The sequence below is a fragment of the Neopelma chrysocephalum genome, unplaced genomic scaffold (genome assembly GCF_003984885.1).
Source record: "Neopelma chrysocephalum unplaced genomic scaffold, ASM398488v2 Primary Assembly neopelma1_26, whole genome shotgun sequence".
NCBI lineage: Eukaryota > Metazoa > Chordata > Aves > Passeriformes > Pipridae > Neopelma > Neopelma chrysocephalum.
Genome location: NW_020897695.1, coordinates 27491886 through 27510462, shown reverse-complemented (window position 1 = coordinate 27510462; position 18577 = coordinate 27491886). Strand labels below are relative to the sequence as shown.

At 41.2% G+C, this 18577-nt stretch overlaps 1 protein-coding gene across 11 annotated transcripts in view; it reads right to left on the bottom strand.

Annotated features, from left to right (window-relative positions):
* Positions 1–14217, bottom strand: part of KIAA0319 (KIAA0319 ortholog) — a 58909-nt gene extending 44692 nt beyond the window's left edge. For 9 of the 11 annotated variants that reach the window (XR_003533057.1, XR_003533058.1, XM_027676019.1 and 6 more), the window contains exons 1-2: positions 13866–13955; positions 1627–1784 (exon numbers count right to left, since the gene is read on the bottom strand). Coding sequence is in view for 9 of the 11 variants with exons in the window: in XM_027676019.1 (XP_027531820.1) it covers positions 1627–1711 (85 nt within the window). In the remaining 2 variants the exon portion in view is untranslated. Of the gene's footprint in view, positions 1–1626; positions 1785–9228; positions 9312–13865; positions 13956–14140 lie in introns of those variants that run through there. The other 2 variants (XM_027676015.1, XM_027676017.1) reach the window with 2 other exon arrangements.
* Between the last annotated feature and the right edge of the window lie 4360 nt (positions 14218–18577).

The following is an 18577-nucleotide window of genomic DNA, read 5'->3' as shown; positions in this document are numbered from 1 at the left end:
AAGTGGCACTTAAAAGCACAAGTTCATGTGCAGAAAAAAATTGCAGAATGAACATCTAGCAAATTCCTGAGCCTAAGTAAATTCACCTTAAAGCCTGCACTAAAAAGAAGTCCTTTTGACTTAAAAAAGCTGAGCATCTACCGATGTATTTTAGCAAACATATCCTGGAAATCAGCAAGAACCTTCCAGTTTAATTAGAGTAAATATTAATTGGATTAAAAAAATACTGCAAATTATCAAGATGGAAATAAATTCTTACATTTTTACTAAAATAATATGAGATATTAGATTATATTATCCTCTGAACACTGTGCACTGGTACCTAAGATACAAGGAGAGGCTTGAAATACAGCCAACAGTCTGAGAGCAATGGTCTTAATTCTCAGATAAACCAAGAAAGCACAGCAAATTTGGAGCTAAAGACTAACTTTCTATATGCATGTGGAAGATATTCTAGTCTGCTAACAATTAACAGTATTATCAAGAGCATGAAACTGTGACATTCTCTACAGGCAAAATCCAGTATTTACTGCACATTACTGTCTTCTGTTGAAGTTGCTGTGAGTTTTTTTCCAAAGATACTAGTATGGACCCTACAGCAGGTACTCAGTATCTCATAGGAGAGTATTTTATTTCTAAAAGGCATACTTGTTTACTACAGCAACAAACACCTCAGCTCCATGTTCTTCTCAAAGAAATTGGCACTATAAGATCCTCAGGGTGATCTTGATGACTACTTTGAACCAGATTGAGCATAGCTATAGTTAATGCCTATCTCTCCTCAGCTGTAGGTTAATACCTACCCTCCTTCACCCAACTTTTCTAAATTCAGTAGTCAGTTTAAGCCTTAGCACATTAAGCAAGGCTCTCCCTCATGAAACAGCCCTCTTGTTTTTACTTCAAGAGACGAAAGTGTTATTTTCTCAATTCCTGCTAATATGGATGCTGCCAGTATCTCCAAAGCCAGAATTCAAACACCATCTTTTAAGAAAATAAACTCCACTTCTGCAAATACTTTTCTGCACTTGCCATATCAAAACTGCCTGCCCCAGTTAAGTCTCTCTATGACACAGTGGCAGTATTAAGAATTACTATCATTCTGCATCTGTCTGATTGTGGAAATAATTTACCTATTCCTGTGGCTGAAGCAGAAATTTACAGGACTACCCTGTGGTCTTTGGAAGGAAATACATGTTTGTAGAGAGGATGATGAGGTGACAGATGTGAACAAATGCATTTATGCTTCTCATATATCAACTATCCTATGACACTTTGGAACAAAGAAGTAGCTTAGAATACAATCAATACATCATTCTTAAATTGCTGTCCTGAAGAGAAATAAAAGGAAAATGCTTTAAACCTTCCCACTACCCTTTCTTGTGCCATGCATCTCCCATGAAACAGTCTGCTGAAACCGGCTCCACACAGCTACTCACAATTGCCTTCTTCCATTGCAGTCAACTGCCAGTTATGAAGCTGTACCTTCCCAAAGATTTTTGGATTGAGAAGTCACAAGATTCTCCAGCTCTTGCCTTATTTGTATTTCCTTCACAGCTGTATACACACTCCAGGTGCATATGCTTCTCATCTCTGGGTGACTCAGACACACAAGAAGTAAACTCCTACCTGTTATTGCCCATAGGAACAGGCAGAGAACACCGGGTCCGAATGCCATGCTGCACCACAAAGGCAGTGAGAACTGCTTTTTCATTTGTGTTGAAATTCTAGGTCTAAATGTCGGTTTCCTCTTATATTGTTTAGTTCCCTCCTGTGTCCATCAAGCACTGCAACAGCACAGGAAAAAATAGGTCAGATGTGAGCATTAATTAGAATGTCACAGTAAAAGACAATAGAGAGTTGACTTGCAGGCTTTATCATTACTCCCTGACTTCTTGATGGATGACACAGTAGATCAGGCAAGCTGAAGATACAGAACAAATTACCTACCTGGAAATCTCTTTCTCTTTTCAGAAGATGCAGAAACGTCCCAGAAAGATTTGCATGCTTGAGCTACTCTACCTCAAAACCCACATAAATTCTGTTTGCAGTTATCTATCCAGTCCTCTGACTTGAAACAGAAACTAGCACGTACCCTTAAATGAGGAATCACAGACAGTATTGTTTGTGCTAAAATCCATGCAGTGCTAAGGTAGCTCTTGAGGCAGCCCTCAAGCTATTCTCCCCCAGCTACCAAGGTAAATGAAAACAGACGCTTCTCCAGAATTTCTAGGGAGACATTTCTTGCCATGACACTAAATTCTACAAATAAGGCAGCCTAAGTAACAAATAGATGTAAGGAATGAATAGTTCAAAGCAACATTATTAATGCTAGAAAAAAAGCTAGTTTAGCCAAACTCACCATCCCCCCCCTGCCGTCCCAAGGATCCTAGATGGATGCTTAACCAAAAAATATTTCTGTAAATGAAAACACAGGTAGTGATTTTTTCAGTGAACAGCCCTTCTCAAGGCAGAGTATCACAGTCAACTCCCTCTGATGTTCATTATATGACTTTCATATTTCAACTGTCTGTATCTACATATGATGGAAATGCTGCTAACTGGATGCTCTTGGAAGGTTCCTTACCACACATAAGTTTATATAATGAAAGATCATCTTGTTCTTTTTCCCTTGCAAAAGAAGTTAGTTAGATGTGCTAAGGCTGACTGAACTAGACTAGAAACTCTAGCAGCTCAGCATTTGGACTTTTGCTCTTTGAGAAGGGATCTTTTCTAGACGGCATGTCTGTAAAGCACATGAGCACCTGGACCTTGGTCTGTAACTTCTATGACTGACCGAAGCTTTTCCAAAGCAAGCCCTGTATTTATCTCAATACAAAGGGGACCAGAGGTTGGCAGTGTTTTAGAACGATAGGTGTTGTTCTATCAACAGCTGAGTGGATCCACTGATGTGTAAATGTTTCTCCCACTTAGTTCATTAAAGAGTGTGAATGTCTCCCAGAGCTAGCCAGACCAGCATGAGCACAGCAAATAGGTGGCTAAACCCAATACACAGCATAAAAACTGAACAACTAGCAAAAGAATTTTGAAGAGAGTAATGGGCTTGAACTAGCTTCAATTCACATGTTCCTTCCCAGTGTTGCAACGGTGAGCTTATTATAGAGACTAGTAATGGGAATCACATTAGTATTGTGATAGAACTGTATACTGCCATTGCTGTGTTTTGCCAAGCATAAAGTACATTTGCATTGTGATTTCCATATGCTTTGTGTTGCTCCACAAAATCAGAAATCCTGTGTCACAACAAGTATCTCCAAATCAGTAAATCTGATATTAAACATTTCACCCTCTACACATGGAATATCTAAAAGGAACTGGTCAGAGCATACTGGACTCTGACAGCTTCTTCTCAAGCCTGTGGTACAAACACTAACTCGGCTCAAGCAAGCAAAATGAGTACAGAACATCACTAAAACCATGCAAAAAAAATTAGATTTAAAAATAAATCCCACGTACAAAAAGATAAGGCTTTGGGCAAGCTCCCTGCAAAACCAGGAGAGACTATTACTAACTTTTCAAAAGCCTAACTTTTCTTGATTTAAAATATAACTTGATTTCTGGGACCTTTGTTCTACCAAACATCATCAAAAATCCGCTTCCCAAGGCAGATGCCTTACTGCAGAGTAAGTTGGTCTCCCAGTTTATTCCTATGCTGCACAATGAGAAAAATTATTTCTGATCACAAAAAATAACTGTCACCAAAAGAAAAAAAAAAGAAACACACAAAACTATACTGCTCCTTGTATGATAGTATTTTAATATCTGCAATTAGACGTTCCCTCAGGAAGTAGTTCCTGATAGAATACACATAGCGGTGCTTCTCTGTAGCGACTTGAACTAATTTAGTAAGGCTTCACCTTAGAAAGAGCAAAAGGCTATCTGGATACTTCTAAGTACTACTTCTATGATACAAAATCTTCAGCAATGGGGACATATTTTGCTCTCTTATATTCCCCAATTGTTCTTCTGTCCTTCCACCAACTATAAAGTTATCTGTTTCTGTAACAGAAAAAAAAGACCACAAGTTTTTTCTTTTTTTTAAGCCAAGAAATTCCAAATATCCCATTCCGAATGTGGCCATTGAAATGGCTGAGCCCTTGGCAGTGTCCAGGAATAGTATCATCAGCAACTGAACAGAAATAAGCACTTATACACAGAAGAGGAAGAGTCAGTCCTGAAGGCCCCACAACAGTTTAATTTCTCATTGAAACGCACTATGGACAATCAATCCACAGAATGGTTGAGGTTGGAAGGGACTTTGTCTACCTTGTCACCTTGTCCACCCCCAGCTTAAATGGGGCAACCTGGAGCTGGCTCCCAAAAGACCATGTCCAGACAGAGCCAGTATCTCCAAGAATTGCCTTCTTTGCAGCAGGGGCACAGTGCTGGCTTATGGTCAACCTGGTGTCCATCAGGACCCCTAGGTCCCTTTCTACAAATGTATTTTACAGCTAGGATGTCCCCATGGAGTTGTTCTTCCTCATGTGCACTTCCACTTGCTAAACTTTATGAGGTTCCTGTCAGCCCATTTTTCCAGCCTGTCCACGTCCCTCTGGATGGCACCGCGACCATCTGGTCTATCAGGCACTCCTCCAAGTTTTGTGTCATCAGCAAGCTTGCTGAGGATATACTCTGGACCACGGTCCAGATAATTAATGAAGATGTTAAACGGGACTGGACCCAGTACTGCCCCTTGGGTTACATCTCTAGTTACTGGCCTCCAACTGGGCTTTGTGCCACTGACCACCTCACTTTGGGTGCAGCCATTCAGCCGGTTTTCAATCCACCTCACGCTCTACTTATCCAGCCCCTAGTTAATAGATTCTCTACAAGGTATTATGGGAGACAACGTCAAAATCCTTACTGAGGTCAAGACAGGCAACATCCACTGTTTTCCCCTTATCTACCAAGTCAGACTTCTACAATGACATCACTAAGAGGTTGGTCAAGCATGATTTTGCTTTGATGAATCTATCCCGGCTCTCAGTTATGCAGGCAGCGATCTCCAACTGAAAAGAGATGATTTCTTAAGCCTTTCCAGCTGAAGCCACCAGCTTCCACTTGCCCGTGTACATTTATTCTAACACATTACTCAAAGTTATTGTTTTTACTTAGTGTTTTATTTCAGAACATTCAAACTAAACCAGAGAGATGTACAGAGCGTATGATTTTTATAAACTCCACCTTTCAACAGTTTTTGAAATGTTCTTGTTGCTTTTGAGAGAACAGAGGAGCAGAGATAAGCCATGTTCCTAATAAGTATTTCCAACTTATTACCACAAACCCCAAATACCTCATATATGAAGGGTAGAAAAATTATTATTACAGTAAGATCAGAATTTCACATACAGATTTTTTCCTGTTTCTATGGAAATCTGTCTAGACTTGGAAAAGTTGCTAGCCACCAAAACCTGCAATTTGCAGAAGAGCTTATCACTGCAGCTCAAGGTTTCTGAGATATTGTGCATTTGCTGTAACCTTCACTCATTCCCAGAAGCAGCCAAATGGATCAGATGCCTAAGAGAGACTTTTAGTCCTTTAGCCTAAGGAAAAATGCATCAGGCTCAGTATCAGAACATCACGAGGTCAGAATTAGCCCAGATCAAAGGAAGAAAAATAATTTGTTTATTTCATAGGCCTTTTTCCTCTGCAAGGGCAACTTAACTATCTCACTAGGAGGAGACAAATAGCAGCTTCTATTTCCTAGTGAACAGTTGACTGAGGAGTCCGCATGATTACTTCTAGCAACTCTAAGAAAAACACTGAGAGGTTGTGCAAGTGATCCAGATTTTTTCAGCATTATTTGTCCAGAGTTCAGAAACACAAGTTCTTGTAGCAGATGGTTGTGGGTTTAGTTTCTTTTTTTTAAAATTTAATTTACATTAAGAAAATACAACTTGCCAAAGCTACAAAATGCCAGATTTTGGACCGCATGTAGAATCTCCACTGAATCCTTACGGGACACACCATATGAAGATACAGTGAACGCACAAAAGCAGCACTGTGTCCTCCCGTGCTTCTTTGTGGCTCCACATCTATTGATGTTTAATTTCCACATAATAAAAGAGCTTGCATTCACTGCAACACTAGCTTGTGTTTCCTGATATTAGGATCAAGCTCAGACACAAAGTACACAAAGTCACAATTCAGTGCACAGCTTCTGACCCACAGATGAGAACAAAGCTACCAGACACTGCATGCCTTCTTAAACTGTTCAAACAATAAACACTGCTGCAGTGTGTGCATCCGATGTTGCCCTTATCATCCTCATGACACTGTTCTGTTGCCCACAACTGCAAGTTTCATCACACAAACACAAAAGACATTAAATTTTAAAGAAGGTAGCAAGCCATGAGATTCCAGCAGTTAAAAATAACTAAGGCCACAAGATTAATTTGCTAGCTGAATCTTTATCCTTCACTGATATCACAAAGCCTGTTATTTTTATAACGACACAAGCAGCCAGAATTGCTGGAAATTACTTTGGCACTTCTTGGCTCTTAGGAGTTCAAAAGTCTGACTTGAACTCTTAGCTAGAAGAGGGATGGCAGCCTTGAGAAGCAGGTATGGTAAAAATAGACACGTATTATCCATATGTTGCCTTACTCTGAAAGCTATGTTTTTCTGGTCCAGCTGGCAGGTTTTGGCAGTGCTCTAGCCAAGAGAATAAGAGGGAATTCTGAACTGATCCCTCTATACAAACATTTCAACTTCACCATCTTTTAAACATATGCAGTTCCTGATCAGGACTACAACATCATCTCGTAGATAAGACATGAAGAACAACAGCTTTCCAAGGAAAAGGAACTGCTAATATTTTCCCCCTCTTCTCCACCCTAAATCTCACTCTACATGTTGCTTCATCTTAGCTTTAATGTAGAATGAAGTAACTTTTTCCCTTAGAGACAGAAAGGGGTCAGCCAAGCAGAACTATATTGCCACTTCCTACACCTAATTAGGCCAGGGCTATAACCATAAGAATTTGTATGGACCGAATTACCTGTGTCTGGGAATACATTCGAATCCTACAGCTCTGAAACGGCAAATAGAGCATAAGGCAGTATGCTGGCACCCTACAAAAGGTGCAGCAGAATGCCTGCACTCTAGCAAAATCAGAGACAAGAACAAGTGGTGTCATGAAGGCAGCCAGAGAGCAATGCCAGGTAGCAGAAACCTCGAGGAGAGCGAGTGCCCAGCCATGCTGTCACTGGGGGTAAAGGCAGGCAGGGGCTTCTTGCCTTCTTGTCCTTCTGGTCATTAGCACAGCCAGGCAACATGCCAAAATAAATACTGAAACAGTATCTAAAATTCAACGCAAGGGTAAAGCAAGCCCCACATATTTTTGAACTGACAGTATCGCTTATATAAAGCAGGCTGGCTGAGTAAATGAACACATTACCACACTTAATGAAAGTGTCTCTATACACATATATATATATGTATACACACATGCATATATGTCAACATTTCTATTAAACATAATACAAGACAATCCTTTGGGAAATCCACCTTTCATGAAGAATTTAAATTAGTTATTTCATCAGTTATTGTACCTTCACTAATACCCAAGACAGTTACTTAAGAGCTGAGCATTAACATTGTATAAATACTGCAGAAGAAAGAAAAATAAAACTTCAGGCCAGTAGTATTTTTCCCTAACAACACAGAGAATAATTCAGGACATGTGCAGACACTAGGAGTTCTAACAATAACACATACTGTATGAACACACATCATCAAAACAGCCACAGGTTAAGCATCTAAATAAAGGAGATAATTTTCAAGCCCTTCAGCAGATGTGGAAGATATTGCAGAGTCATCAATGCTTGTGACCTGTGCAAAGTCACCTTCCTCTCACACTATTTTCTAACAATAGGTACCTATACTTGAAAAAACCCACCATGACTACTGATGAAAAGTTATTGCAGCTGCAGGATACAGCAATAATTGCAAATGTCTCTCTGCTTTATTCAGAGGGGCTCCCACAGGTCTTGGTGAAGGCTTACATTAGACTGGCATTATATCCCAACTCTACATCAATTTCCTTGGTCAAGTCCAGGGCACAAACAACAAGTTAACCATGATAAAAAACCAAACTGAATAGCTGAAAATACCCTGCCATGTTAAGCTGGATAGGCTACCTGCTCCATTAGCTCCAGTGGTATTCACAGCTCTGTCAACTGCTAAGTGACACCAACTGGACAAATAAAGACAGAGCTGCAGTGCTTCACAGAAAGAGCAATTTTATTCTACAAGATTTAAGTAGCCTTTATTACAGTTGCTGTGGAAAGAGCAAACAGTAGTGGAAATCCTAAAGGTGAGAGAGTTAGCAGGGGTATATGGTGTCAAGAGGTATTTACAAGGAAGGACAGAATATTTTAAACCCACCAATGAATGGTCGAACTACTCTGCTGAGAAATAAAAACACTATTATCAGACTCCAGATTTACATTGTATTATGGCATACAATATTAAGTGTAAAAGGTCAGAATATTTCAGGATTGTTATTACTTAATTTGCAATACAAACATTTGTATAACCCTGAGGTCAGCTAGTCCAGCAAGAAGGGGGAACTAACCAAAAGCTAACTCTCAGGAAAAGTCAGTAGCATAGAATGAGATTGTTAGATACCTGAGAGCCCTGCACTCCCCACTGATCAAAATATGTCCCTTCAGAAGGCAGTCAAACTATTGAACAATTCCTCCAAACCATCATACTTTCGTCCCCATATGTTTTCTATTTTCACAAGGACATAGCAGAGAGAACTGATAAGTGAGGCAATATCAAATATGTACTCCGCAATGAAAATTAAGTGAGACCTGTAAAGGGAGAGATTGAAGGAACAAGATGGTATCTTGACCCTTCCACAGCACAGAGGCAAGACAAAGCATCCTTACATCATCCTTTGGATTTTTATTTAGCCTGTCCTAAGCTTCCCATGAAGGGTATTTCAGAATTTCTCTATCTAGCTTCTTCCACTATATAATTAGTTCTTTTTCAACAGGAATACAGATCACAGAAGAAAATGCATAAAAGGTGGTTGAAATTTTTTTCAGCTTGGAGAACACAAAGTTGCTACTGCCCAACAGCTGATTGAAGGCCTGTGACAAAGTCTTGTGGTCTCAATCGACTGCCTAGTTCAAGTGCCATTATGACAGAATGCTATAACACACAGCACACTGCACCTCACAGTGAGCTCCAACTAGATACCAAGGCATCCTTATGCAGCAGAGGTACAATCTGCAGGTGTGGGTTGATGCTTCTGGAGAAACTTGAGTAAATTATAAGGACAGCTAGAAGAAAGATAGTTTAATCTGGATCATTTAAGTGCACAGGACAGAAGAATGTATTTATTTTGCACTTGTTCAAGGTAAAAAATGACTATACTAAAACTACACAAAAAACCCACTTGACCATAATGCTGGGCTGAAACTAACGGCACTTTTTTCCACTTAGAATATAAGTCCTCAAATTAAAAGGAAGTATTAATTGATTCAAACCATCATTTTGAACTGCAGTTCTTGTGATTCTGACAATTTTTCCTTAAGTGCCATTCCCTGAACTACAGTAATTATTGAAAAAGTATCAATTTTCAGTAGAAAAAAAATAAATCTCTCTCTACTGCAGGGAAAGCCACACCATTTAAAACCACAAGATTCGTAGTTTTTCATAGATTGGTCAAGACTTCAAACACTGACAAACTCTTGACCCCATTTATGTCACTGTTAGGATTTAGAAGATCTCATTTAGGATAATTGAACTGTTGCAATTGTTAATACTGCTATTTAATATCTAATGCTTAAAAAAAAAAAAAATTAAAATCGACTCTTCTTGAGTGATCTCTACTTAAGCATCAAAGTTAATATTTGCAGACTGGAGACCCAAGTTTGCAAACATACTATGTAGAAACCCTGGACAGTGATCTCAGAAGCGCCGAACACATAAATGATCACAGTTCAAAGAAAACCGCAGGCACTTGCTACCGAAATGCAGGGACCAGCTGTCACATAAAACATGAGGTTGTCTTGAAAAAAACAAGTTTATAACTTCAGCCAAAGCAATACCATCTAGAGAAAGGGTCGCAAAAGCTTTTATGTTATTGTCCAGTGCAATTTGAATTCTTGCACTTAATTAACTAGTAGATTTACTTTGACGTTATAGCAGTAATAGTACTCATGATGCAAACATTGTGGAGGAAGACAATTAAAAACTACTACATTAAAATTTAAGTTTTACTGTAGAAGTTCTCTGAACTCACTCCCCTTACATGAAGTGCAAAGTTCACTCATGTAGAAGAAGCAACAGTCTGACACTTGAACTCAAATGGACGTTCTAGGATTTTAGATAATATTTTTGTATTACACTATGGTGTTATAAAACTGGACTTAGAAGTACATCTAATTTATGATAGCTTTCAAGGGCTGTTCACAGATTGACTGGCAGAGACTGGATCAAGCAATGTAAGTACTAATGTCAACAAAGCTAATTGACCATTTCTGAGTGACCGCCTGAGATACAATCACACACACTGCAGGAAAAAGAGCTTGCATAAGGGACGTGGGTACAACGGCAGATAGCCAGAAAAGCCCAAATCTTCCAAATGAAGTACATAAACACTATCTCCATTTGTGTCTTGGTATTTTATCACCTTCAGGAAAAGATTTTTAATGCAGTTGGATGCTGTACATTTATTTCTAGATCTAAATCTTGTGTGTTAATGTAAGAGCAGAAATATTAGTACATTTTCTTAGCTAAGAAAGTGGGGGATGAAGGGGTAAGTCCTTTCACCCACATGACCATGTCAACTTTTATGTTCATTGTTAGCCTGCTCTCCTATAGAGAAAAAGCTTACTTGAGAGATTTTCCTTTTTTTTTTTTTCACTTACCTACCCTTTAAGCCATTCATTGACTGATTTTAACCAGAGAAGAACAGATTACCAGCAGGTAATTGAGTTCTCACGACTTCTGTAAAATAAGCCAAGCCAGAGAAGACAAAACTGCATTTTGAATGTCTACAGGCCCACCCTCAAAAAACATGCCATCCAATTTCCATAACTGAAAATGGTAGCCCATGTGTCATGCCATCAGTGCAGTCTGTGGAAAGAGGGGACTATGTGGCAAAAATGTAGAGGCACATGGAAAGACAATGGAAAAATTCTCATTTGACCTCAAGACATAAATTCATAGAAATCTTCCTTATCTGCTGTTCAGAAACCTACTTGCTTGTTATAAACAGCTAAAGTACAAGTGTGCACACACACTCCCCTAAAATGCAAACTTCTGGAGCCCAATCTCAGATAACTGAGCACATTTTATTTCTCTAAAACCCATCTATATTTAACCAGGGGAACTCCTTGCAACATGCAGAACAGCTAACAAACTGTACAGAGGACAGATTTATCAAAGAAAATGCAGTAGGACAGGAAACAACCTCTAAACTGCCCCTTCACCAAGGCTAACTAGCTGAAAACTGGCATTAGATTAACCACATTCATATTATCTCCAACCGGACTGACTCAATTCCAATCTGTTCAGTACAAAGTCACATCATCCTGAAAAATACTCAAAGGTCATACTGTGGCACCATTCAGGAAGAGATTAGGTGCTTAAATGGAAAAGCAACTAAATTTGCTGTTAAATTAGATTATAAATTTGTACAGAAAGACACTTTGTGACAGAAATTGAAAGCTAACTGCCTGACAGTAGGAAAGATTTCTCCCCATGGGTACAATATCCATTACAATGGTTCTCTGCTTTCTCTAGAGTGTTGAAATTGGAGACTGCTGGATATACAACACTTGATCACAACTCCACCTTTAATAACCAATTTCCCTTGAAGGATATGCATTTAGTACCCCTATCAAAACTAGCACGCATAAACCTTTCCCACATGCTTTCTTAAAGGAAAGATTTTTAAGCAAAGTCCATACAACTGGTATGTCCAGAAGCCCATAGCAAACCTTCTTTAACATCACAGAAGGCAGAGCTGGAAAGAGTCTGAAGGGCTCCACCTGAAACAGATCCTGTGTCTGTGCACATGGGGACCAGAAGGAATCAACTATTTTTAAAGCATTTCTGATGGGAGACTTCACAAACAGGTTCAGAAACCTGTCTATGGTGCCTCCTCCCTCTCCACACTATTGAAATTGGCAGCCCGCTCAGAGAGCATTCAAACCAACACGCTGAGAGATCATCTGTACACAAAGCTGAATTAAACTATGGCATCTCCAGGTCACCAAAACTTCTTCACTTCATGCAGCTCATTAGAATTGACAGAATTGCAACTAGCTGAAATGGAACTAATGAAGATGAAACAGATTCACATCTGAATGTGTTTTCTGTGGAACCTGAAGTTTTCAGAAGTGTTACAGAAGTGCTCCTCCAGCCCTCCATCACCGTACTCCCCAGAGGAAACGGTGGGGAAAAGACTAAACTAGGCAAGAAACCACAGACCACGACCATAACTCTATTATCTTAAATAAGGTAAAAACCAGGTTATACTGCATTCTCCACTCCCTTATGCTTATGGGAAAAGCATCAGCCCACTAAGCTTGTACATGTACACTCTCACCTTACTTGCACCACTCAGACACAGAGTTTGATGTACAACATTTTGAGCAGCTCACCTCCCATCATCTAAGCCATCAAACTGAGTATGGACAGTATCACCTATTAACTCTGTATTATGCCAGGTTTTTAAAGATTCAAATTTGACTCAGTACAATGCCTAATTGTGAAACATCAACCAAAACAGTCAATCTTGACACACAAGGAATGGATGATAATTAAACAAAATAAATATCTATTAGAGTTGTGTGGTTGAGAACCAGTCTCCTACTACAAGATATTGCAAAGGCAAAGACAGATACAGAACCTACCCCAAAGAGTTTAATATATCAACTCCACTACCTTGTCATGCAGCCAGTGTGAGGAACATGAGAGTGTTCCTACAGTATAAACAGATAGGGAGGAACAGACGGCAAAAGAGTTTGGGCTTCATATTGTTCCCTTAGCTGTCTGACTACTCATAGGCTTTCTGCAATAGGCTCCTGAAGCAGGTCAGGAGGATGGAACTGTCTCCTGGTTTTGTATAGCAACATCGATGCAGGTAACACCCAAAACTGCAGCGATACATAAAAATCACACTTAGTACTTTCTTCTGCTTAAGCTCTGCTCTACTGCTCAGAATGCAACCTGACAAAGCATTTCACATACTACACGTAAGCACCATGCTCAGCAGACGCGTCTGGGCTGTAACAAACACGCACTTTGACAGAAGACTGGAGAGCAGCTTAGCAAGAGTAATATTCTTACATTCCTTGAAGATATAAATAGAGAGAGATATATAGATATATATACATGGAGAACAACATAAAGCTATGATTTCTGAGCTCAGATCAGACATAGCTAAATGCACACGCATTAGGAATCATCCTATCGAAACTGATCCTTCATACTAAAACACTTATTTTTCTATATGTACATAAATAAATTTATCTGCAAATTAAACACCAAAACACACACACACATTCTCCCAATGCAGCCGACTGTTGTATCTCCCCACGCTCCCGGCCTAACAGGTCGCACAGGATACACACTTTGCAACACGCAGACGGTAGAGTGAAGGAGGCAGGGAGGGAGAGCTCCCTGGAAGATCAGATGGCTCATCGCTACCGCTGTCCCGTAGCATTCCAGCCCGGCGCTCACAGCCGTGGCAGAGCTCTCTTTCCCCCGGAGCCCAGTCTGCCCCTCGCCAGGAGCGGCTGCCCAAGCACCCAGCTCGGGGAGCACCGGCTCCGTTTTCCGCCCCTTCCCCACCTCCGCCCAGGCCGCGGGGGCGATCCTACCTGGAGGCGAGGGAGGGCAGGAGCCGGCACGGCCCCGCCGCCCCCTTCCTCCCGCGGGCGCTCGGCGCCGGGCGCCGGGAGCGGGGCCGGGGCGGGGGCGCTCGGCGGGGCCGGGCAGGGCGGCAAAGTGCCGCCCGCCTCCTCCCGCTGCTGACTCAGGAGCAGGCGCCGTCCCTCCACACCGCTCCCGGGGGACGGCCGCCGCATTCCGCGCAGGATCACTGCCCACAGACACCCCCCCGGCTCCGAGTCCCCGCCCCGGGAGGGAGCCACACCTGTGGGCAGCGGCAGCGCCCCTGGGAATGGCAGAGGAAGGGTGGGAGGTGCCTCCCCTACCACCGAAGGGTTGGTCCAGCTCCATCCCAAGAGGGACTGGGGGGGGGTTTCCTGCCGGCAGTAAGGCGAGGAGGTGCCGCGCCTCCATCTTGAGGAGGGGGCGCGGGGGAGAGCGAGAGGCGTAGCCCCCTCGGCGGCCGCGGCACTGGTGTCCCGCTCCCACCCGCGACCCGGCTGCTGTGGGGCCGTGTTACCGTCCACAGTGCTACACCGAGAGGTTTTACTCTCCAGAGACGCGACTTCGGTGCTGCTGCTGGAGATGAGCAAGCAGGACGTCTCCCAGGTCTGAAGACCTTAAGCACAGGGTCTGAAGGTGTTGAGCCAACAAGGTGTAGTGGGAAGGCAGCCGAGCCCTCTGCACCACTCCACTTCGTGTACCGTGGTGTCGCAGTTGGTCTGCCAAGGGGCCTCGAAAGTGGGATCCCATAGCGTCTGTATTGTCGTGCTTCGTGCAGGTCTCCATGCCTTTGCCGCCTGCATGGCTTTTGGCTGCTCTGTTTCCAAGTGCAATGTTTTGGCGACGCTGTCATTCCTGGTAGGGATTTTCCACAGTGACTGGCTGCACGGGGACTGTAGCAGGAGGCTAGCACCTGTCTGGTATGAGTTGTGGTGGGGCAAGCCCCTAGCCCACGCATCCTCATTCTACCGTCCTTCTGCTCCTTACCGTTCCAGACTTCTGAAAAACATTGGGCCCGGGACCCAATGCTGCTCATCTGGCAAAGTCCTACATCCTAATGACAAATATCTCAGTTTGAAGCCTCTATAAGAGCACCCATAGCTTATTCAGCACAGCTTTTTAATAAAATAGCCAGCATTTCTATGTCTTTGATTTTGCTCTATCCTAATTCTTGCCTCATTCACGTTTTCTGCTGAGGGCCATGTTGCAATCGGAACATGCAGAAATGGTTTGTTGATTGTTTCTTTGATTTTTACAGCTCCACTCCAAAATAATAGACCAATTTACATTTGGAAAGAGGCATTTTTCTACTTAGCACCAAAGTCCATGTGCCACTGAGAAATGGATTTTTGTCCATCTCAGCAACGTTTTAGAACAAGCAATTTAATTTGTAAGTGAAATAAGATGCAAAGAGCAGTGAATTTCAAACTTTACATGCAAAGGTTTCATGCTGATTTGCACCAGCCTGTCAAGGTCCCATATCCTCTCTTCAACCTGTTAGTGATGGTACAGTATTGACAGTTCTGTTTAGTCTTTAATGAATTGCCAATGCTTAACTCGGGGTAAATAGTATTTTGCAGGTACTACAGGATGATGAAAACAAATTGTTCTAAAGATGTAAAAATGTTATCTCTTGGGCATACAACAGCTTTTACCGCCTCATCTGATTCCCACTTTACCATCTGTTTTTAACAATGGTCTGTATGACATTTCCTGAACCTACTTAAATCTTCCTCACTGTGGGGAGCTCATAACTCAGCTTTTTGCTCTATAAAGCAAGGAATGAAATCTCTGAACTGTAATAGTGGATAGCTTTTGAATATATATGGAAAAGCATAAAGGAACTGTGTGTTGACATTGTTTTTAAATTTTTTTTTTGCTATATTGTTATGCCAATTTTGATTCCTCACTTTCTGTGATTTCCGTGTGTTGGCTGTTTTGGCCAGCTTATGGAGACTGAAGTCTGCTCATTTCAAGTGAAAAAGGATTGTGAGAATTCCTAAAAATTATTCTAATAGCGACACAAAAGTATCAATGAGAAGACTGCTATATTTTTGCCATTGTTGACCAATGCTACTTGACTTGGAAGAGGATGTGTATGTGCAGAGAGGAAGCCTGCCTATCTTTCCTTTGTGGCAGTCCCATTTCTCATGTCTTGCAGCCTTCCTGTGAGCACTGGGGGTCGATTTACTCACCTAGTGGGGGAAGAGGATTGTCCTCCAATGCTTCATGTGGTTGTATGATCCTAATTTTACTGACTGTAGAAGCACCAGATATAGTGGCACAATTTTTTTGTAATTATTTTCTCTGCAGGAAATATTTTTCACTTGTACACTCAATGTTAGTGCTTTTTGAAAGATCTGTGCAGGTATGCAAAAGACTTCTTAGCACAGCATAGAGACAAGTCCTCTGCATGTCCCCATAGGAGGTACCTACCACCACCTTCATGAAAACAGGGTGAAAAGGATGAAAACAGTAACTGTCTCTCTGTTTGCTTTCTCTGCACAGGAGTAGCTGATCCAGTCCCTTGACTTTCCAGATTGTCTTCTTTGTTGAATGCGCAGGATGCAGCTAGTCCTACACAAACGCAAAGGCATCAGAGCAAGCAGCTCCCATTTGATAAACCAGCAGCAGCACCTGGTGCCTGTTCACAGTCTGCAAACTTCAGAAATGCTATGAAATGGTGAAACAGACTGTGAAGGCAGGTTCACTGCAGATGGCTGACGATAAGATGGTATTTTCTTGCTGAGCCAGTTCTTGCCTTTCATATCATTGATAGATTAATAAGCTTAACCCTCACAAAGTAATAGGCTCAGCGTGCTGTAATGGTATCTGAAAATCATTTAAAGTTCAAAATGTAGCCTTCTAGGTAAATGTTGATCTGGTTACCTCCAGCTGCCTTCCCACACTAAGTGCATTCATTTGACCAGACAAAAGCCTTGTGAAGCTGTCATCACCCTGAACAACTAACTCACTGCCAGATATCCAGGGTCATTTTGGAGACTGCCTCTGACACGTACCCCCCACCACTGCCAAGTGGACCATATGAGCAGTTTCTTGCTGTGACAGGGAAGCACTGGCCTGAGGCACAACATAACATTACTGTGGCATACAGGGAGGTTTATCCTGTAGCAGGTGGCTGGCACAGCCCTCCCAGACGCTCTCGCCTGATTTGCTAAACCAGCTGCTCTGAAGTTTTCCATGTAACATCTATTTCAAAAGAATATGCTACTGGGACATATGCTACTTTGGTCACATTACTTAACCCTTATTAGATTGTATTGTGCTTTTCTGAAAATACCCTTTTCCCACCTCCCATCTTAAACAGGTAAAACAACTTGATCTGTTTCTATTCAAAGGAGTGTCTGCCAACACTGAAAAAGAGAGTAGTATTCACCTTCAAGGCATATGAGACAGATTTTTTTTTTTGATTACTCAATAATTTTAAGAATTTTTGAAAGCTGGAATGAGGTGAATTCCCCTTCTTGGCCACAACTCTCCAGCATGTCAGGTTTTTTGTCAGAAAAAAACTCACATGTTTTTTCTACTGCCAGCCCAGGAAAAGCTTCTGCCGTGCCAAATGATGTCTAAGTAGGTTTTTATTATCTCTCTGTTTCATCAGTGACAGTATCAGGAAATCTAGTAAGAGTGCAAAAGGTTAGAGTGACATGGTGTAATCCTTACTTCCTTTCTGTTGTTGAAGTATGTTAACTTTCATTGAGGCAGACATACTTTTACACTTTTTCTTAATCTAAACTGTAGTTCTACAACATTTCTGTATGTTAGTAGGTCCATTTCTTGACATGTTAGCATGTATCCATAAATAATGATACAGTAGTGATTTTACCATGAGTTGTTGCAGATACAATATTATTTTCATTTCAGCTGTAATGTAGCAACATTCCTGCCCACTGCATCTTCCGTTTAAATGTCCTGATTTCTCAGCCTTACTGAAATGACAGCATTATAGCGACAGCTTCTCTGTCTCTGGGGTTCGGTTTTCACTGGGCTGATGTTCCACAACAAGCCAGATTTCTGAGAAATAAAACCCTACTATTTATGAAACTTTATTAGTTAGTCTTTGTTTGTACTCTTAGTGAAGTTAGGCAGAGTCACTCTGTAACCCCTGCTTGGGGTTTACTTGCACTGGACATTTTATGGTAGCATTTGCATTCACCATGTCTTCAGTAGGATTTTGTATTGGATTGCCTCCTGCTGGGTAAAAACACACCAAAACGCAAACAGGACCCTTATCGAGATTTTCAAATCACACTGAGCTGATACAGAAAATCACACCAATTACTGATCAAAACCCACCCATAGGTTTCTGTGTAATTATTCCCATCTTTTTTCTCTTCTTGTTGATGATTTCCACTCTTTACATTGTTTTAACTGCTCAGTTAAGATCTATACAGGCAATCATGTCTGTATTTTGATCCAGAAATTTTGGATATGTCTTCTTTGTCCTTGTATACAATTGACATTCAAGCCTTTATAAGATGTGTGAGATTTATAGTTTAAATTGTCCATGTGCTTCCTCATTGTAAAACAAATTTTTATTACTTACAAATTCAGAATTTTTTCTATACTTAAGAGCATAAATGTTCTTTAGATGTATACTTCTAATCATGATAACATGATTTTCTTTTATCACTGTGGTTTGCTTCTTTTTCTTAAATCAATCTCATTATTATTTACC